General features: G+C 39.4%; 2 protein-coding genes across 2 annotated transcripts; one reads left to right on the plus strand and one right to left on the minus strand.

Annotated features, from left to right (window-relative positions):
- Nucleotides 1–12400: 12400 nt before the first annotated feature.
- LOC141620095 (uncharacterized) lies at nucleotides 12401–12829 on the minus strand. Its single transcript, XM_074437054.1, has one exon. It carries the CDS (start codon nucleotides 12827–12829, stop codon nucleotides 12401–12403), a length of 429 nt encoding a protein of 142 aa, XP_074293155.1.
- Nucleotides 12830–17216: 4387 nt separating this feature from the next.
- LOC141620096 (trans-resveratrol di-O-methyltransferase-like) lies at nucleotides 17217–22064 on the plus strand. Its single transcript, XM_074437055.1, has 2 exons — nucleotides 17217–17999; nucleotides 21762–22064. The coding sequence occupies exons 1-2, from the start codon at nucleotides 17217–17219 to the stop codon at nucleotides 22062–22064; spliced, it is 1086 nt and encodes a 361-aa protein (XP_074293156.1).
- Nucleotides 22065–22382: the final 318 nt, after the last annotated feature.

A 22382-nucleotide genomic window follows, 5' to 3' on the forward strand; every position in this document is an offset into this window, starting at 1 on the left:
AAAGGTTTTGACTCGATAAAAGAAAGCTAACTTGAAAATTACAACTCGATAACAAACGATAAATTACAAGCGACAAAACAAATAAAGAACGAACGATGTAAAATAAACGAAACAAGAAAAACCAAAGGACACGGCCAAGCCTCACGGCCTAAAGCCACGTCCAACCCTAGGTCCTAGGTCAGGTTCATTAGTTAGATCGATTGATTGCGGAACAAGTTCGAAAGCGGGCTAGAAAACAAGTTAGAAACGACGTTGATCGATTTGAAAAGATACCTTGCAAACGCGCATTCTACACGGCCTAAAGGGGTCCAATTAGGTCAAGTTTGCTAATTAATTTAACTCATCGAGTGTTAATAAGAAGGTGCTAATCACGCACTCTTACACTAGCGAGAAATTAGGTGAAAGAGAGAGAGATGCATTCAATTAAGTTACAGGATTGTTAGTTGATTTTTAAAGCTACGTCGATGTACCCTAATGTGTCTAATTAGGTTATCAAATTGATCTAATGTCATCTAAATGAGTTATATGTTAACAATCAGAGGTCATACTAACATGTGACGGGTCCTAAGGTGGGTCGAATCACACGAAACAAAAGAGGGGTCAAAAGCGAAGAGCGAAGTTAGAACTCGTTTTATTAATGCCCTACCTTGAACACGAGGATATGTAAATGAGACGGGGGTGTACGACCGACTGATGTAGCGGTTTCTTTCCCATCTCAAGTCAACGCGGGTGTTCATGGTGGTACTTTAACTCATACTTGGACTAAACTAGTTTCGTAGTTAATTAGAACAATCGATAAACAAAAAACGATAAATGAATAAAAACAAACTATAAAAAACAAACATAAAAAAACGAAATAAAAGGGAGAAAGAAGAGGATTTGATGCACCCTTAACCTACATGTATCGTTGACACCGTCTTGGGTCGTAATCGATGGTAGATTTTATCTCGAGAGGCCGTCGTCGACGAAGAAACAAAGCAAACACGCGTTTTTATCGAATCTGGACAGCAACTTTCAAACAGCGATTTCTCTCTCGTTTCACGATGAAAATTCGATTTAAAAGATGTTTTGAAAACTAGAAAGAGAGGAGAACAGAGATATTAAAGCAACCCCTGCTCGTTTTGAGTTATTGGGCACGAAAAACGAGCACAAACAGAACTGGACAGACAGGAATAAACCGCGAAAACAGAGTGTATAACACTCTGTTTTTCGAGGGATTTCGTGTACTCTCAAGGGCAATTTGGCTCGTAAATCTTTGTCTAATGTGTAGATGGATGTTATATGGTTAATTAGGAACAAGAAACTCGAGTTTTGATGGAGGTTTGAAGGAGGAACGAACTGTTTTTTGAAGAGGACACACAAACTGTTTCAGTTTGGATGTCGGTTTTGTGGAGGGTTTTTGAGAGGCAATTAGGGTTTGTTTCTGAGGTTTAAAGCTTGTGAGTGAAGGTAGTATGTATGGAGAACTTAGAGGAATGAATGTATGGTGAAGGGTGGGTATTTATAGGGAGTTAAAGTAGGGTAAAAGGGAGGAGAGGCAGACGGGCTTGGCTGAGCATAGCTGCTGTCCAGCAGCTTTTGGGGGGTTTTCTAGGGTTCGTTTCGGGGGTTTTCTTGGTGATTAAGGTAAGGTAATATGGGTAGGATATTAGGGTATGGGTTAGGGTTAATGGGCACGGGTTTTGGTGGTATTTGGAGCGGGTTTTGGGCTCGGGATTGAGCTGCGCAAAACAGGGGGCTGTTTCGTGTTTTGCGGGCTGGTTGGGGGTGATTTGGGGCATGGTTTGGGCCGTGGTTATGGGGGTTCGAACAGGGGTGGATGGGTAGAGGCTTAGGTTGGTTAGTGTACTCGATATTCGTGCCAATTCGTAAAGAAAACAGGCTCAAAAACCGAGCTAAAATCGAGCTCAAAAACACATGTTCAAAACGAGTTCTTTTCGCTTTTAAAATCGATTTTTCAAATCGATTAACACATTAAAATAAATGATTTTTCAAATCAAATATACTCATAAAATGATTTTTCAAATCAAATATTTATTTTATTTTCAATAAAATAAACTTGAGAAAATAAATTCAAAATAAAGCAATAAATTGAAATCACCTTTAAAAAAGGCTTTAATTTAAATATCATTTAAATTAATAAAATTAATTCACTTAAAAAAACATTAATTTAAATATCATTTAAATTAATAAAATACTTCATCGACGACGCCCATTCTACATCGTAAAACGAGCTCCAAATAATGACAATGACAACTAAAGAATACATGTGTCCTATCATCATCGGGTGTTTGTCGGGTTCTCTATAAATTCCAATATCGACGGATACGGGTATCTACAGAGCCCCCACTTTGACTGAGGCTTGGACAAGGCAAAAGTCAAAGTATACCCCAGGTCCCTCTCGACCTGAGGATTCTGCGGGTCGTTTATAGTCCATTAGACTTGCGTATATAGGCTCGCTAGCCATAAGAAGAGATCATACCTGAAACTTCGTTGGGGATTAACTCTTGCTTTTGTTGTGTCAAATTATCATCATTGGTCGTCGACCCATGAATTGCATATATGGTGGATTGAGCCTTATCCTTAGGCGCCTACGTATCCGTTTCTGACGGAATCAAACCCGCGTCGTAGTTCAGCAACTGCTGACACATGCCCAAAGTTTATCATCTGCTGGCACCTGTCCGAAATTCATCATATGTTGACACTTGCCCAAAGCTTATCATCTGCTAGCAGGTGCCTAAATGGGACGGGACTTTCCGAGGAGGTTGCCGCCACTTTCATCATTTGCTTTCAGCTATGGAATTCTTCCATTTCATACTCTTGTATTGAATTGAATTCTTGGCGGATGCCATCCTTTACATCTTGATAATGGTCTCTGAAGCCAACGGCTTCAGAGCCCCCAGTTTGCAATGGCTCTAAAGTCGAAGACTTTAGAGCCCCCAGTTGAAGCATATCCTGCTATATTTGAAACATAGAAAATGTACGAGCAATAATCATCACATAAGCACATTTGGATCATCAATCTTGAAATTGGATCATTTGAAATACTAGGTCATCGACCCGAAAATTGAATTTGAAAATTTTGAATAATTGGGTCATCGACCCGAATTTTGAATTTGACATCACTTGGAATGTTGGGTCATCGACCCTTCAGAAATTGAATTTGAAATTTTGAATTTCGAAAGATTGGGGTCATCGACCCGAAAAGATTCCACTACTTGGATCATCTATCCATAATTCGCAAAAAGTTCTTGGAATTTTGAAATTTTGAATTTTTTGAAATCGAACCTTGATGGGTGAGCATGAAATACGACTCAGACACTCTATATGACCCGTAAACCACGTGGGCGTAGCCCGCTACCGTAAAACAAAAAAAAGAAAATAAAACCCTAAGTGTGCACGGGTTTTAATTCAATTATTGACTTGTTGGGGGTAGAAATGTAAATTGGCCGTTCCGGCGCCAAAAGATGGCAAATGGGAATCACAAGGTCGTCGAACTTGGGACGGAGATATCGCATGGCATGGGCGTGCTCCCGAGGGCACATGGGAATCAAGATCACTTGGCATTGACAAGGTGGATTAAACTCACGGAGCAACAACGTTGGCTTTGCCCAGACACTAAACACAGACTGATTTTATGAGAACACTTAGACATCACACATCACTCTTGTTGGGAACATTTTGTCACTCTTCTCCTCGCCTCCTTTCTTTTCAGCGAGTTTTCATCATTTCTTGCCACCGCCTTCTTTCTTTTCAGCGAGCTTTTACTATTTTTCTTCCACGCCTTCTTTCTTTTCAGCGGGTTTTTCATATTTTCTGTTCCCAACACAAACCCACATCTATGTGACTCAGCATCTTCGCCTAAACCATTAGATAAAGCTCATTCCGAGACTCGATACTATTTATCCGAACCTATATCCTCATCCTAGGCTACATCGAGTGCTAAGACCGACTCAAACAAAGGTGGCTTCATTTGGACTTGGTTAGGACCCGTAAGAAACCGACGAGATGACAACTTGGATGATGGGTGGATTGAATCCCTTTTTCTGAAGGACTGCCTACGTATTCGCGTGGAGCGAAATCAAATCCGACGTAGTTCGATCATGGTGCATAAACATGGCATTTTGATCATGTGTACACACTCGAAGGTTTCACCTAAGGTATCATGTCGTATCCCATTCTAGCCTGTAAGGTACTGTAAAATCCCGTGTCTAGGGTTGGTACCAAAGGTTGTGGTTCTTTGGGGTGTGGAGCTTGGTAAAAATAGGTTTGAAAGGTAAACCATCATTCTGAAGGTTCGTTTTGTGGTGTTAAGGCCAAGGGCTATGGCTTATAACGTGGTTGGAAATGGTGTCTCAGATTTGATGAAACCCGAGTACAAATGGGTTGGAAAATGATGTGGGTTCAAATTTCCATGTCTGGACCCTAAAGGCTAGGTATAACAAAACAAGCGGAATGATTCTCAAAATTCCCGACTATCCCAGAATGCTGTCTCGGGAAGGACTTAGAGGGTAAAGAGGTTACTACTTAAGCTTTTGGGCTTCGCCCATTGAACCTCAACTATGGGTACTTGACTTGAATTCTGGCTTCCGTAACTTCGACATTCAACCAAAAAGCATTCCGCAATAACTTCAACATCTTTTTTCTTTTTTCTTTTTCTTTCATCTTTTTCCATTTTTCTTTTTTTTCATTTTTTCACTCTTTTTCATCTTTTTCTCTCTTTGAAAATGATCTTCTATTCATTCTCTTAGTCATAAATGGATACACCTTGAAAACTGGGCTTCGCCAACTAATTTGGGTAAGAACTAACAATTCCTTGTTAGAACGGGTTGATATCTTCTCTCTTCGAGATGGGATGATTTTGTTGGGGAAAAGGCTTGCCTTCCATCATCGATAGGGGAAACAAGGAGCTAGTCCGGGTTCGTCATAGAATCATCTAAAAGCTTGTCACAAACATTGGTTCAGATGGAGGTTTTCTACCGCCAGACATGGAATAGGTAAAAGAAAAAGACATGGGATCCTAAAGTATCCTTACATTTTGAAACGGGACATACTTCCACCCCAGGGATGCCTTTGAGTGTGTTGTGCGTTTTATCATGTTTCGGAATGATTGAGGATTGGAAACAAGACATATTGGGAAACGAAAATGCAACTTTTTATTGGAATGACAAAAGCTTAACAGACTCGAAGGAACGATTCCTAGGACACATCCTAGGTCATCGCAGAACAAACGACTCAAATTCAAGAAAAGAAAGTCCTAGACTCGACTCGACTAAGAAAAGAAAACAGATCCCGACTCATATTTTTTCAAATCTGGTCTTGAGCTTTCCCTTGTTCGGATGTCAACTTAGATGCTCGGCTCTTGTCCTTGATCCCTGTGATAGTTTGCCTCCATCCCGAGGTAGTCCTCTGAGGATCTACGCTAGTGATGGAGGTTGGTGAATCAAATTGTCTTTTATTAACTTCGTTAATGAGAGGAGTACATTCTAGAGCAAGACTCCCGACTTGAATTTCATTCTTCGGGTTTGGCAAAAATTCAAAGCAATCCACAAATATTTTCCCGATAAACACCCCTTTCAAGTGACATGGGTGGATAAGATGGGAATAATCGACATTGTCTTGAGAAACAAAGTTGGCGTGGTCGCCAAATGGATTGGTGATGTTATTGGGTTTTATGGCTGGGATTGGGAGTGTTCCATTCTCAATCATGTCTTGGATTTCGTGCTTGATCGATAGCACCTTTCGATTATCATGGCCTTTCCTTGATGAAAGGCACGATGAGGCATTCGGTTTGTACCATTTGCCTTGTTGTTCAGCGGGAGGGTCCGGAGTTGGACCAATATGCTTCAGCTTTCCTTGGGCTGTGAGCCTTTGGAGAGCGTATGTATAAGTGCATCCGATATCGGTGAATGCCCTCGGAGCTTGGCGCGGAGGCCTTTTTGACTGTCCATCTAAGAGATTGACAGTTTCAACAAAATGGGCGCGTGCTTTTGCTTTAGATGACGAGGCCCCTTGGTATCCTTTTGGCTTCTCGGCAAAGAATTCGGACATCGTCCTCTACCTTTATCCCGATTCTTATCAATTCTTTGAAAGAACCAAAATTCTGGTATTTCAGAGCATTACGGTAAACAGGTCGTAAATTCTTCACGAACTTATCTACCATTTCAACTTCATCAGGCTTCTTAGCTAGTTTCACGCTTTCAGCGCGCCATCTTGCGAGGAATTCAGTAAAGCCCTCTTTCTCCTTCTGTGTCATTACTTCCAAAGTCCTTATGTTGGTTTTAATCTCAACATTGTCAGCATAGTGCTTACAGAACTCCACCGTAATATCTTCGAAAGTGGGGAAGTTCTTAAGGTCAAGATTATAGAACCACGCCTTCGGGTGTTCATCCAGAGATTGAGCGAAAATTTCAGAGAGCATGTCAGCAGGTACTCCCTTCAGTGCTAAGTACCCCTTATAGGCCTTAACATGGTGGACTGGATCTTCTGTGCCCTTAAACTTTGGGATATCAGTGAGTACCATGTTCGTAGGCAACTTATTCTGAACTGGGGCGTAGGCCCTAGCATTCTCATAGTGAATGTTCTTCCCCTGGGAGAGTTCCAAACGGTCTTCGATGAACTTGAACCGTTTCTCCAGATCAGTCAGAGGTGGGGTAGATGGAGGGGAATCTTCACCCAGCTTAGATTCGATTGCATCCATTCGGGTCATCATGAGGTTCACGGCCTCGGTGAGCTTGTTGATAGCATCTTCCATTGCTTGACGTCGGGTTTTTGGCGGCCTTTCTACAAGAAAACCCCGTACTGAGTCAATATTTAAAGTAAGAGCCCATGCACACTTAAGGACACGACCCCAACTTGACTCAAACAAAGACTCGACTTGAGACTGACTAACCAAAGGTTCGACTCACGGTTGGATCTAGGCCTTGGTTCATTTTAGACTCGACAAAACGACATGACTCAAACTGTCATAAATCGGTTATAAACCGGACTCGGTGTGGCCAAACCCGTGATTGGACTAACATAGCCCATAGGTTCGGGTGAAACGCCCTAAATGGCCTAGCTTGGGCGTTTTTGTGGACTATCCTAGACCAAAAGGTCGACCAACATGACTCAAAGCCCAAGAGGTGAGCTTGGGTGACCCAAAAGGGTCATGTTCTAGACTCTTAGAACGAAACACACCCGGCCTAACACGGCCATGATCCGGACACGACTCGACGCATTTCATGCTTGGTTGAGGTTCGAGAGGCATTTTGGATTGATTTTGAAAAACGAATGATCGATTTGAAAAATGAGATTTGAAATGGGCAGCATGCCGACTATAAAAGCTCATTTTGGGCCGAAAATTCTAGTCCTATTTGGGCAGCATTCCGCGTTTTTAAAACCATGCTATTTTGAAAGTAAGTTGTTCAAAAGTTCGGTTTCGAAAAGGACATGGAAAATTTCGAAAAGACTCGGGAAAACAATTTGCACATTGTCATTCTCATGTTATAAGGATGTATGCCCCTAGACATCTCTAAGTCTCGGCAAGTCTTCTACAAGAAGGTCTATGCCCTCCATCCTTTTGCGGTCTTATAGAGCAAGGTGTCTTAAGATAGAGTACCTAGAATATCGTCCCCACCATCAAGAACCACGCGAGGTGAAGTGGAAGCGAGCAATGTGCAGCTTCCTAGCATAGTGGGACGTCGCCCCCCACGCATCACGAAGAAACGCTGGGACGGCCCGGGCAAGTCCTTAAGGGTTTATGCATGAATCGTAGCACTATGAGTAATGTTTTACTTTCCGACACTTTCTTTTCAAGTTTCACCTCGGAGGAAAAGACCCTAGAAACTAAGTGTAACTAGTCCTCTTTTCCCCAGTGGAGTCGCCAAACTGTGGACAAGGCCCTCGGGAACTGCGTCCGCGGGATCCACACTAGGCATAATCGACTCGAGGTACCTTCGAATCGAATTAAGACAAATTAGAGTCGCCACCAAGTTTTTTGGGAACTTGGAACCGTTCAAGTCAACTTTACACCTTTCATCGAAAAGCATAAAGGCAATCGACTACGAGTGATTAAAGATATAGACTTGTACCCTATATCACTCGATTTGAATGACTCTCGTAATCCAATGGTATTTATACGGATCCGCAAACCATAGATCTTGAGTAAGGGGCGAGGGTACGTGTTGGGAAGCCCATAAGGACACCCAACCCCGCCCGTCAATAACGGCCTCTACTAAGTCAAGTGTCGAATTTCAAACAGGGTCATAGCTACTACGATATATGATATGCAAACATCGTTTTAAACCCTAACACGTGACAACAATTTCTATGTCGTTTTAAATGCAACTAAACTAACTTTGTCAAAGTTTTAATTTAGCATGTGGGTTGATTAATCTAACAACATACAAAACAAAGCAAACAAGGCTTAAGGGGGAATGGGGGAGCCGTGGGATCTACCTATTACAAACCAGGCATTTCATGCCGACACAACAATAAATTAAAGATACAACTCGATCTAAATACAATTGCTATATACGACACCATACACGACACATGGCCATTCGGCCTAGGAAAACGTGCACAAAGGGGTGACTCACGGCCTACATGACTCACGGCCTTGGGTCACTCCTCGTGATGCATGCTTTCACTTAATCTTATCGAATTAGACATAGGGCCACACACCAAAGCATGCATTAGCATAAACCGGGCCATGTTGCTTTAAACAACATGCGATTTACTACGCTCTTACATGCATTGGGGCACAACCATCTAACCAAACAAGACTAAGGTTTTGAAAGAGGTTTTGACTCGATAAAAGAAAGCTAACTTGAAAATTACAACTCGATAACAAACGATAAATTACAAGCGACAAAACAAATAAAGAACGAACGATGTAAAATAAACGAAACAAGAAAAACCAAAGGACACGGCCAAGCCTCACGGCCTAAAGCCACGTCCAACCCTAGGTCCTAGGTCAGGTTCATTAGTTAGATCGATTGATTGCGGAACAAGTTCGAAAGCGGGCTAGAAAACAAGTTAGAAACGACGTTGATCGATTTGAAAAGATACCTTGCAAACGCGCATTCTACACGGCCTAAAGGGGTCCAATTAGGTCAAGTTTGCTAATTAATTTAACTCATCGAGTGTTAATAAGAAGGTGCTAATCACGCACTCTTATACTAGCGAGAAATTAGGTGAAAGAGAGAGAGATGCATTCAATTAAGTTACAGGATTGTTAGTTGATTTTTAAAGCTACGTCGATGTACCCTAATGTGTCTAATTAGGTTATCAAATTGATCTAATGTCATCTAAATGAGTTATATGTTAACAATCAGAGGTCATACTAACATGTGACGGGTCCTAAGGTGGGTCGAATCACACGAAACAAAAGAGGGGTCAAAAGCGAAGAGCGAAGTTAGAACTCGTTTTATTAATGCCCTACCTTGAACACGAGGATATGTAAATGAGACGGGGGTGTACGACCGACTGATGTAGCGGTTTCTTTCCCATCTCAAGTCAACGCGGGTGTTCATGGTGGTACTTTAACTCATACTCGGACTAAACTAGTTTCGTAGTTAATTAGAACAATCGATAAACAAAAAACGATAAACGAATAAAAACAAACTATAAAAAACAAACATAAAAAAACGAAATAAAAGGGAGAAAGAAGAGGATTTGATGCACCCTCAACCTACATGTATCATTGACACCGTCTTGGGTCATAATCGATGGTAGATTTTATCTCGAGAGGCCGTCGTCGACGAAGAAACAAAGCAAACACGCGTTTTTATCGAATCTGGACAGCAACTTTCAAACAGCGATTTCTCTCTCGTTTCACGATGAAAATTCGATTTAAAAGATGTTTTGAAAACTAGAAAGAGAGGAGAACAGAGATCTTAAAGCAACCCCTGCTCGTTTTGAGTTATTGGGCACGAAAAACGAGCACAAACAGAACGGACAGACAGAATAAATCACGAAAACAGAGTGTATAACACTGTTTTTCGAGGGATTTCGTGTACTCTCAAGGGCAATTTGGCTCGTAAATCTTTGTCTAATGTGTAGATGGATGTTATATGGTTAATTAGGAACAAGAAACTCGAGTTTTGATGGAGGTTTGAAGGAGGAACGAACTGTTTTTTGAAGAGGACACACAAACTGTTTCAGTTTGGATGTCGGTTTTGTGGAGGGTTTTTGAGAGGCAATTAGGGTTTGTTTCTGAGGTTTAAAGCTTGTGAGTGAAGGTAGTATGTATGTAGAACTTAGAGGAATGAATGTATGGTGAAGGGTGGGTATTTATAGGGAGTTAAAGTAGGGTAAAAGGGAGGAGAGGCAGACGGGCTTGGCTGAGCATAGCTGCTGTCCAGCAGCTTTTGGGGGGTTTTCTAGGGTTCGTTTGGGGGGTTTTCTTGGTGATTAAGGTAAGGTAATATGGTTAGGATATTAGGGTATGGGTTAGGGTTAATGGGCACGGGTTTTGGTGGTATTTGGAGCGGGTTTTGGGCTCGGGATTGAGCTGCAAAACAGGGGGGCTGTTTCGTGTTTTGCGGGCTGGTTGGGGGTGATTTGGGGCATGGTTTGGGCCGTGGTTATGGGGGTTCGAACAGGGGTGGATGGGTAGAGGCTTAGGTTGGTTAGTGTACTCGATATTTGTGCCAATTCGTAAAGAAAACGGGCTCAAAAACCGAGCTAAAATCGAGCTCAAAAACACATGTTCAAAACGAGTTCTTTTCGCTTTTAAAATCGATTTTTCAAATCGATTAACACATTAAAATAAATGATTTTTCAAATCAAATATACTCATAAAATGATTTTTCAAATCAAATATTTATTTTATTTTCAATAAAATAAACTTGAGAAAATAAATTCAAAATAAAGCAATAAATTGAAATCACCTTTAAAAAAGGCTTTAATTTAAATATCATTTAAATTAATAAAATTAATTCACTTAAAAAAACATTAATTTAAATATCATTTAAATTAATAAAATACTTCATCGACGACGCCCATTCTACATCGTAAAACGAGCTCCAAATAATGACAATGACAACTAAAGAATACATGTGTCCTATCATCATCGGGTGTTTGTCGGGTTCTCTATAAATTCCAATATCGACGGATACGGGTATCTACACATTGCACCTAGTTCTAGGTCGTGAGTATGATAGTTCTCTTCAGACAGTTTCATCTACCTCGACGCATAAGAGATAACTTTGCCATTCTATATCAAAACACAACCCAACCCATTCTTTGAAGCATCAGTATAAACCTCAAAGTTCTCACTTCCCTCCGGTAGTGCTAGAACGGGAGATGTGGTCAAACGCTCCTTTAATTTATGAAACGTCGTTTCACAACTCTCATCCCAACGAAATCTGGTCTCTTTCCTCATCAAACTTGTCATAGCAAACATCTTGTAGTAGCCAGCTAAACCCAAGAAACTCCGGATCTCAACAACATTCTTTGGTTCTTCCTAATTTGCCACTGCCTCAATCTTACTAGGATCCACCGACACACCCTCTTTCGAGATTACATGGCCCAGAAAAGTCACTTTCTCTAACCAAAACTCGTACTTAGATAGCTTGGCATACAACTGATTATCTCGCAAAGTCTGTAGTACTAAACTTAGGTTCTCCTCGTGCTCCTCCTTAGTCTTAGAGTAGATCAAGATGTCATCAATAAAAACCACCAAAAACCTATCCAAGAACGGACTGAAGATCCGGTTCATAAGATCCATGAACACTTCTGGTGTATTAGTCAACCCAAAAGGCATCACCACATACTCATAGTGACCATACCGCGACCGAAAAGATGACTTTGGAATGTCCTCATCTGCGATCCTCAACTGGTGATAACCCGACCTCAAATCGATCGTAGAAAACACACCCTGCACCACTCAACTAGTCAAAAAAAATCATCAATCCTTGGCAAAGGATACTTATTCTTCACGGTGACATGGTTCAACGCCCTATAGTCGATGCATAGCCTCATATTCCCGTCTTTCTTTTTCGCAAACAACAATGGTTCACCCCAAGGTGATACACTAGGTTAAATTTACCCCTTGTCTAACAACTGATTCAGCTGATTCTTTAATTCTTCCAACTCTTTAGGCCCCATCCGGTACGGGGCTTTAGAAATAGGTCCCGTCCCCGGTTTGAGTTCAACACTGAAGTCGATGTCCCTCTTAGGAGGTAACCCCTGTATCTCATCTGGGAAAACATCATCAAACTCCCCAACCACTGGTATGTCAGATGTCGATGGCTCCTCCACACCCATATCCCTCACATGACAGAGGATTAAAGGACACCTCTTTCTCAAACATGACTTTAAAGTCATTACTGCGATCAACTTCATCTTAGATTTTACTACGAACCCCCTATAAGACACTTTGACTCCCTTAGGCCCCCTTTAAAGACACCCTCTTTTACCGACAATATATCTTAGCCTCATACTTGCTCAACCAGTCCATCCCGACGATAACCTCAAACCTATCCATAGGAAACCCCAACAGATTGACTGGTAAGTCTACTTGCCTCACCATCATGGACACCCCTCTATACAAATTGGAACATGACACTGACTCTCCCAAAGGTATAAACACACTATTTTTTATCAGTTCATATTTTCCCAAACCCATACATAAGGCATGACTCCTAGACACAAAAGAGTGGGTTGGCCCAGAATCAAACAGAATAAAAGATGGCGTGTTATGAACAAGAAAAGTACCGATAACAACATGAGCATCACTCTCAGCTTCATGCTTGCCCATCATAAAAAGCTTCCCACTGTTCTTTTGGCGTCCACCCTGAACCGTGGTTGTTAAGGTAGCAGGCTTGGCTGCCAAGTTCTGCATCACACTGTTGTTCGGACGCTAATAGGACCCTCTATTATTGCGGTTATAGCCGCCATTGTTGTTGTTTGTCCTCCATGATTACCCCACGACCCAGCTGGCCTATTACTAGCAAAGCTATGGCTTGGAACATGCGAAAATTTTCCCCGGTATGTCCCTAGAAAACCCTATCTCCTCTTGCGGCGCTCGTACACTCATACCTTTTATAACCCGATCCACCGCAATCGAAATATGTAAGATTGGAGTTATCACTAGTACTCCGGCCGCCTCCTTTTCCCCAAGCTCGAGATCCCTCTGCATAACTAGATCCTTCAGAAAAGGTCCTAGCCTGATTGTAACTGCCCGCCCCTTTTGTGACTCGACTGGTTTCCGCCCTCACTCTCAACCTTTCTTTTCTCTACATTCTTTTCCTTGGCCTCCTTAGACAAATCCACTAGCCTCTCAGCGTGCCCTGCCTTTACATAAACCTCTTACAAATAAGTGAGTACCCCAACTAGTAGTCTATCTATGATCTTTGGTGCTAACCCTTTCTCAAAAGGAAGAGCCAAACTCCGTTGACTCAGTTGCATATCCTCCACATATCGTGATAGCATGATAAACCGGTAATAGTACTCTGTGACGTTCATGTTATCAGCCATGGAAAAGGAATCGAACTCGGCTCTTAACTTATGGCGAATGTGCTCCGGCACAAAGTGTTCTCTCATAGCACTCTTGAAACGTACCCATGGGAGAATAGGTTGACCCCGGTTCCTGTAGTATGCCCGAGCCTCTTCCCTCACGTTCTGCCACCATACCCAAGCCTCATCACTTAGGTAGAACACAACCTGTTCTACCATCATATCCTCCGGACACTTCACTACCTCTAGCAAACATTCCATCTCACTGTGCCATTTGTCAAGCATCTTTGGCTCACCGGTGCCCTCATAGGTAGTGGGCTGGAAGCGAGAAATGGTGGTGCTCATCCGGGATGCATCCACCGATTTCTCTTCTCTCTTACCCATATTCTTATGTGCCTCCATGAGCGCGTCTTGCTGCTCAATCATTCTGGCAACCTCCTCAAGACTCATCTCAATAGCTTGGATGTATGCAGCTGATCTCTTTGGTGGCATTTTGAGCTGATATAACACAGATAAACGTAAGAAAATAGCCTACGGCTCAAAATAAACAAATAACCCGCCAAAAAAGTACTCGGCCGAGTGCCAGGAAGTACTCGGCCGAGTACCAGGAAGTACTCGGTTGAGTACCGAGACTTCTCGGCCGAGTATCCTACTCCAGTAGCTGACCTCCAAAACACATAAAACATACTCGGTCAAGTACACAAGGTACTCGGTCGAGTAGGTCCCAGTCGGTTGAGTGACCCCTTACTCCGCCAAGTGGTCACAACCAGTAGCTACTGTTTTAAACACACGAACCCACACTCGGTCGAGTGCTTAGCTACTCGTCCGAGTATCGCCTACTCGATCGAGTACCCACCCTGCTCGGCCGAATCATGGCAGAAACTCTATACCCGTCACTTAAACATTATATGCATATTATTTCTTATACATACGACTAAACATGCCAAAAGCCACATAATAGCACCCATCATGCTAAATATACAGGCAAACATATACATTATTCTATCCAACAACCTCACAATAAACATTATATATAACATATGTATCGATTTCCCAAGACACCCTATAGTGACCGGCTCAAAGCCGTAAGGGCCAAAATGCGGTTTTGGGACGTCTCCCAAGCCTTTGTGGTAGCTCTAAACAACTCCTCCCCGGGTTCATTTTAGTTAGACACCCTATGTTCATTTTGTTCATTGGTTTTAGATTTCAAAATCGTCGCTCGGGTACCACTTTGTAACACCCCATATACCAAGGTGCCTTACAAAGGACCATCCTAGCATATGATGGTGTTACCATCTTGGTTGCCCGAGATAAGTATATCAAAAGGGACCATCAAAAAACAATTATTAAAGTATAAAGTTAACTCATTACATCGTCTCAAAACTGTGAACCAACGTATAAAGAAAATAAACCAAAGTACAACTCAAAAGTATCTGAGCACTCATGACAGCGGAAGCTAAGACTCTAGGTGATGACATCTCATCCTTGATCCCGCAACTAACATGAAATCATCACTTGTCACAATCTTTTCACCATCCTCGAATGGATCACCACAATTTTAGAAATCATAAACTGGGTCAGTTCACTGAATTACCAAGATAAGAAAATACAAAGACAACCAATACAATCCAATCCAAATATAGAACCATTCTCCAAACTCCATTAATATTCATTAACCGACTACACACCGAGGTGTATAGCCCTGCCAGATTACTCATCACAATAGGTAATCCTCACCGCCAGTGGGAGACCGCAGCCTTGCCCACCTAGGCCTCGCTCATCGCAACGAACAATAACCCAAGTCCATTAATGTGCACACCCCCTTGTGACGGGAACCACAAGGGGCGAATCATGGGCTTGAAGCCATCCCCGAAGATGACTCCACTCAGCCGAGGACGCACCTCGCAAACCATATAGAAACGACAACCAATCCAACATCCAAGAAAGACAATTCCAATAACAATATTAATCAAGCCAATACATCAACCAACATCGTCTTAAATCAATTAAACAGGCAACTGAGTAGGGAAACCCTTCCTTATAACTAATCCAAATCACAAGCACACAACGGAAGCTAGAATTGTTCATCTACGAATCCTTCACCTAGCAATAATCACAATCATGCCTATGTCACAATCATACCAAAACGCCTTTGTCCCAAACTGACAATTAGGGTAATACCCTAAAAACAACATACTAAAGATTAACAGGAAACTTACCAAAGGAATCAGGACAAACGACGGAACTAGACTCACGATCGATCAAATAGCCTTGAGAGTGATTAAGGGTGATTAGAGAAGTGAAGAACGTATTTTAGGTTTTGATAAAATGAATAGTAACTGTTGATCGAAGTTTATATAATCTCTACTCATCTGTAATCAAACCGCGGAAATTAATCCCGTCATACCGGTTAGTCGGTCGAGTACCTGGGTACTCGGCCGTGTATCACACTACTCGGCCGAGTGTTCCTGGGCAGTAGCCTGACCATAAAACACACGACATCCTACTCAGCCGAATTAGCCCTATTCGGCCGAGTAAACTAGACTCAGAAAACTGTGGTATTACAGCAGGTGTTGATTTGTGAGCTTTGGATGTTGCTTGGAGCTCGGGACTAATCAATCATCAGTGTATGAGTCGGCCAATTTAGTTTTACATCATTATTTGATTAGGTTTTATTATTAGACTTTCGTTGTAATAGTTAGACTTTATTTATCTGTTTATTTGTCAGTTGGAATTTATAAGACAGTTTAAGACGACTTGACATTATTCATGAAATTCAGTTAATGTACTCTTTCGTTTTTGTATTATGATATTTACCAACTCGGGCAATCAAGATGGTAATATAATAGTTTATTTATCTGAAAATGTCTTGTTAATGAAAGTGTAATTACAACCAGTGAATGATGAGATTATTTTTTGCTCGGATTTTGCATGAGCTATCACCACTGTTTGCCTAAAAAAAAACTAAATTACTAGAGTAGTTTATAAAAAATAAAAAAAACCTTAAATTAACTAATTAACTTGGAAGAGTATCCGACCAAGTTACTTGGTCGAGTCCAAATAGATCTGATGACGTTGACAATTTTCAACATTATTTTTTTTATCTATGTACCCTCTATATACTAAAAGATTAACACTTTTCCAAACTTCTCCCCTTAAATTTCCCGTCTAGGTAATATTCTACAGGATAATATTTATTTCCTAATTAATTAGTGTTCAATATTTATATTTACTATTAAACAATATTTATCTCCTAATTAATTTTATAATATCAGTCATTGTTTAACTTTTACATAAATCAGGTTACTAAAATATCTCCTTGAAACTATATATGAAAATTTTCTACCTTTTTAAAATGGAGGTAAACTGAATTAGTTTAATTAATTGTCGTATTCTCTAATATATCTAAACAATTCATGGACTATACAACCAGTTGTATATGTTGTACGGTGAAGAAGCTGAGCTTTATGATAAAGTATTTGAGCTTTATGTTAAAGAATATGAGTTTTAGTAGAAAATATTGAGCTCATCCATTTACACATTAAAAACACTAACTTTGAATTAGCTCAGAAAAAATACATATAAGCTCGGATTCTTATACTTTGGTTGTACCATGTTTATGGTACAACTGGATGTATAATCCTATTTGTGATATCTAAAATACCGTACATTTGCACGGGAGCTACACTAATTCTGTATATTAATCGATTGATTGTACTATGAACACAAACTATTCTTCAAAATTATAACCTTGCATAAATTGAATTCCAAAGATGGATCCACCCACCCTTGTTTCCTACGACCACAATGAGGAGCTACTAAATGCTCAAACACACATATGGACTCACATTTTCAGCTCCTTCAACTCAATGGCCCTTAAAAGTGCAATCCAACTTCAAATCCCGGATACCATCCACAAGCATGGCAAACCCATGACGCTTCGCGAGCTAGCCACCGCGCTCAGTCTCCACCCAACCAAGTCCGCTTCCTTATATCGTATTACACGCCTTCTCGTTCACTCCAACTTCCTCACCAAGTCAAAGTTAGTGAACGGGGAAGAGACCTTGGACCTAACCATAAACTCAAAACTTCTCCTCAAGGACCATCCTATGAGTCTAGCACCCTTCGCGCTTGCTATGCTTGACCCAACCCTAACCGAGCCAGCTCACCATTTAAGTAGTTGGTTTAGAAATGATGATGTTTCACCCTTCCATACCCTCCATGGGTGTGGAATATGGGAGTTTGCTCGTACTGACCCGAGATTTAATGATTATTTTAATAAAGCTATGACGAGTGATGCTAAATTTGTCGGCGATATTTTAATGGGTGATGATGTGTTTAAGGGGTTGTTTAAAGGTGTGGAGTCAATGGTCGATGTCGCTGGTGGGACAGGGACCTTAGCTAAGGCCATTGCTAGTAATTACCCTAGTGTGAAGTGTACGGTGCTTGATTTACCTCATGTGGTTGAAGGGTTAAAAGATAATGGATTGAATCTAGATTTTGTTGGAGGAGACATGTTTCAGTTCATTCCTTCAGCTGATGCCGTGCTTCTCAAGGTAAAGTGTTGAATTCTTATGGTTCACCGGCCTTAACATACATTACTTAATTTTTAATAGTTCGCTCAAAAACTAAAACTATGCCAGTGAAGATAAAAATACTCCTCTTGCCTGATCATTTGTTTATAATTATTATATTTTTGGGCGTCTTACTCGTTTGTTTATCTTTTTAAATTAGGAATGTTTCTAATAGGTAAACTGATCTTTCACATCGATTATTGTTCATTTATCATCCACTAATAACCATCACAAATAGTCTTTTCATCTCTCTTTGGTTTTGTGTCAAAAGTAAAGATAAACAAATGACCTTGACGGATAGAGAAGTAAACAATTTATATGCACATTGTAAATTGAAAAGTTGGTTAAAAAGTCATCAAATTTCATAGTAAAAAAGAGAGTGGAAAGAATATCATGAAAATTCTTATTAAGATAAGTGCGGATAACAATATGAAAAATTCTAAGGTCCAACAACATCAATTTATATCTTATGTTTAGGTGTGTTTATATATGGAAAAATGAGATTGGTAAACTTGCAAAATAAACCTAAGTAAAAAAATTAATTAAAATAGCTTAATAGATATCCCACCGAAAATTCAATATGATAACTTTTATTGTACACGAATTAACTCGATTCAATTTGCGTCAAATTGAATCGAAGATATAAACAGAAAGTGCTAAAACCTAAATTGATTTGAAGCAATTCTAACGCAATTGACTAATCCGAATAAAAAGGGATTTGTTTTCTAACTAAACTTTCATTCTAGAATTTCTCATCGACTTATTAATATTTAGGAACACCACTTTACATTATTATATTTGTAATAATGAAAAATATGATTTGTTTTACCTCAATTCATTTGCACCCTAGTCAACAATATTGCAACCTAAAACTGGTCACCTGATTTGATATTGACTCGACTATGTGAGACTATAAAACAATCTTGGGATTCCGATTATGAGCTTAAATTATCTGTCTTAAATTTAAGACTCAGCAAGTATCATACCACTTATATATATAAGACAAACTTATTACTTTTCCCGATACATTTCTTTATACCAGAAGTTATATGTACTTGATCCGTATTAAACTTAAGACAGATAATACCATTATTTTGAAGGAGACTTAGTGATATAAATGTTAGATATTGAGTATGCACGAATAAGGATTGACAATAATTAACCACACCGAATCGACTTCGCTTTCCTAATAGAACAATTTGACCCTTATTTGTGCCCGGGTTAAACCGGATTTCCTATTGAGATAAGATGGTGTCCCTCTGATTTTTGGTCACAAACCAAAGTTCAGAGAAGTAATTCAGAAGTATTGTGTGAAGTTTGTTATATCGTTCAATGATGCAGAAGACAAGATTATTTTTTTTATATCTTTTTCTTCTAATAACACATCTATTTATATAGAAGTGAAAGAGGGTACCAGGGAACTTTCCCTTGTTTCTGAAGAGTTGTGATTCTTCATAAATTTCCGACATATTTAATTACTATTGGGTAATTAAATTTGCACCAAAGTTTCGAGGACGTTGCCCTCGAACCCCTCTATCATAGTCGTTCAAACGAAAACTATACCGTAAATTCGTAAATAATTATGCAAGTGTACACTCCGTACTACCCGAACTTACATTATATTATAACGGACTTACCCATCTAAGAACCAAACCCTAATACGCTAAAATGAACCGATAATTACACTTAAATTACCAACATTCCTCCCCCATTTAAGCGTAATTCAAGATTTTAAATAAGCTAACAAACATACCAATTTATGCATAAATGAAAATGTCACGAAGATTGAATTTCCACATAGTGAAATTACACATTCCAAATATTCGAGTATCGGGGTCTGACTTAGCATTGAACCCTTTCTACCCATTTTGAATACATGAAGATAACTCACACATAAATTAATTTACTTCTAAATTTACAAAACCGACACTTATTTACAAGCCTAGTGTCCCATATCTATTCATGAACATATCAGGAGTCAAACTCATACTCCCTTGAAGCGCGGCTGTACTTCATGTTCATATAGGTTGATTCTTTTCATCATGTACTTGCAAACACACTTTTTCAAAAGATCAACCTTACAACATGCAAGTCTAAGCACACACCTCGGGATATAACTTATTGTGTGCTTCAATCTCTTAACAATAGGCCTTCCACATTGAATTCAGCCTCTAACATTGTATTAGAGGGGAATTGGGTATCCTATCGCCAAGGATCTTATACGAGTTTTAGTCTCATCCCGTCAATTGACTTTATAACCAAGTCCCTAATTGATCCTTAATGCAAAGTGATCAACTAAAACTGAGATCTCACAAAACAACTAATATCATCCTATTTTGATAGTTTATATACCACGTTTTAACAACATCTTGGTGCGGCCGTCGCCGTAATTCACTTGACTAGCTATACACATATAGTCAAAGTAATATCCTTATCAAAATTTGGGTGAACTTGGTCTCATTTATAAATGACAATACTCGTAGATCAATTTCTTTAGCTAATACTACGAATTTCTACTCCATTGTCGATTTTGTAATGCAAAATTTGTTTCTCGGAAACCCATATATTAATGATATATTTTCCAAGAAATAATACACTATCATTTGTAGAAAATAACCATCTACAAGGTAATACAATTTGCACAGAACCATTCTTCTAAAACCGAAAAAACCCGACATAGGACAAACTATAAATCGCTAATTTTTATATTTTCACACTTCTATAATGCTTGCCAAACATGAGTACTACATACTATTACTAGTATTTTTACTCAATTTTTGATGAACTGCATAGCAATATAAGACCATGTGCTACTACTCGAGATATGACTCCATTTTATCGTTTTAAGTATAAATGTCATACTCGACCTATTGGAGTATTAACCGGAGAATAATAATCATATTCTCACCTTGATCCTAATACCAAGGATCATATTACCTCCTCCATATCGTCATTCATCAAAGAACACGATGACAGAATCACCTTTTACAAGGTAAATTATCTTTGGTCTACGCCAACGATCGACTTGTTATTAATCCAACAACATATGACAACTCCATAACCGGACTTGTCAACAGTTATACAATCAACGTTGTTGTTTTACCTCTTACATAGCTATACCACCATGACTTTGTAATCTCCCAATGATTATCACAAACCATCATTCTCGAGATTATATGGTAAAATTAATTATATAAAAAAAAACTTATAATGCTTTATATAAGACATTGGCATGTAAAACAATCATACAAAACAATGAACATTCTTCTAGACCACAAATTCTCATTATAGACTTTCCCTTGTTTTTGAAGAGTTGTGATTCTTCATAAATTTCCGACATATTTAATTACTATTGGGTAATTAAATTTGCACCAAAGTTTCGAGGACGTTGCCCTCGAACCCCTATATCATAGTCGTTCAAACGAAAACTATACCGTAAATTCGTAAATAATTATGCAAGTGTACACTCCGTACTACCCGAACTTACATTATATTATAACGGACTTACCCATCTAAGAACCAAACCCTAATACGCTAAAATGAGCCGGTAATTACACTTAAATTACCAACAATAAATGAGATGAAGGAACTATTAAATGTATACTGTATGTATCAACTTATTTTAATATCCCAAAAATTTGAACACAACATGTTATAATATATATGTCGTGTATTTGTCGACTATGTCAAGTTGGCTGAACCACCAATAATAATCTTTGACACCCATTCTTTAATTATTTGTAGTGGATTTTGCATGATTGGAGTGATGATGATTGCTTAAAAATACTGAAACGATGTAAAGAAGCAATTCCATGTAAAGATGAAGGAGGCAAAGTGATAATCATAGACATTGTTTTGGATCTCCAAAATGATAATATAAATAATGCCCAACTATTATTTGATATGGAGATGTTGTCGGACACAATTGGTGGAAAAGAAAGAACAGAAGAAGAATGGAACCAACTTTTCATCAAAGCTGGCTATGATCACTGCCAGATTTTTCCCATTCTAGGGTCAAGATCTGTTATCGTTGTGTATCCTTCATAATATTCATGCTTATTTAATAATGTCGACCAATCTATGTAATTATTTTGCATTATGTCAAAATTATCTATGTATTTTTTTTAGGATGGGTTAATTGAATTGGGTTGGTGCGAGTATACATGTAATATTATTGTGTGGTTTTTTTCTAAAACTTGTGTTGAATTATTAAAATGGATAATGTTTAAATATGATACTCCGTACTTCTTTCATAGTTAGTTTTTAAAATTATATCAATTAATCAAATTTATGCTTTGACATGAACCGTAGAATACTAACTTTACAAACTCATTTACATTATAGTAAATCTCTTGTAAAATGATT

Source organism: Silene latifolia, chromosome X (genome assembly GCF_048544455.1).
Source record: "Silene latifolia isolate original U9 population chromosome X, ASM4854445v1, whole genome shotgun sequence".
In the NCBI taxonomy this organism is placed as follows: domain Eukaryota; kingdom Viridiplantae; phylum Streptophyta; class Magnoliopsida; order Caryophyllales; family Caryophyllaceae; genus Silene; species Silene latifolia.

Excerpts from the sequence above, each read along its gene's own strand:
- LOC141620095 (XM_074437054.1), bottom strand. The coding sequence starts at position 12,829 with ATGCAGAACTTGGCAGCCAAGCCTGCTACCTTAACAACCACGGTTCAG.
- LOC141620096 (XM_074437055.1), top strand. The coding sequence starts at position 17,217 with ATGGATCCACCCACCCTTGTTTCCTACGACCACAATGAGGAGCTACTA. Across the intron at positions 18,000-21,761 it reads CTGATGCCGTGCTTCTCAAG|TGGATTTTGCATGATTGGAG; the intron begins GTAAAGTGTTGA and ends AATTATTTGTAG.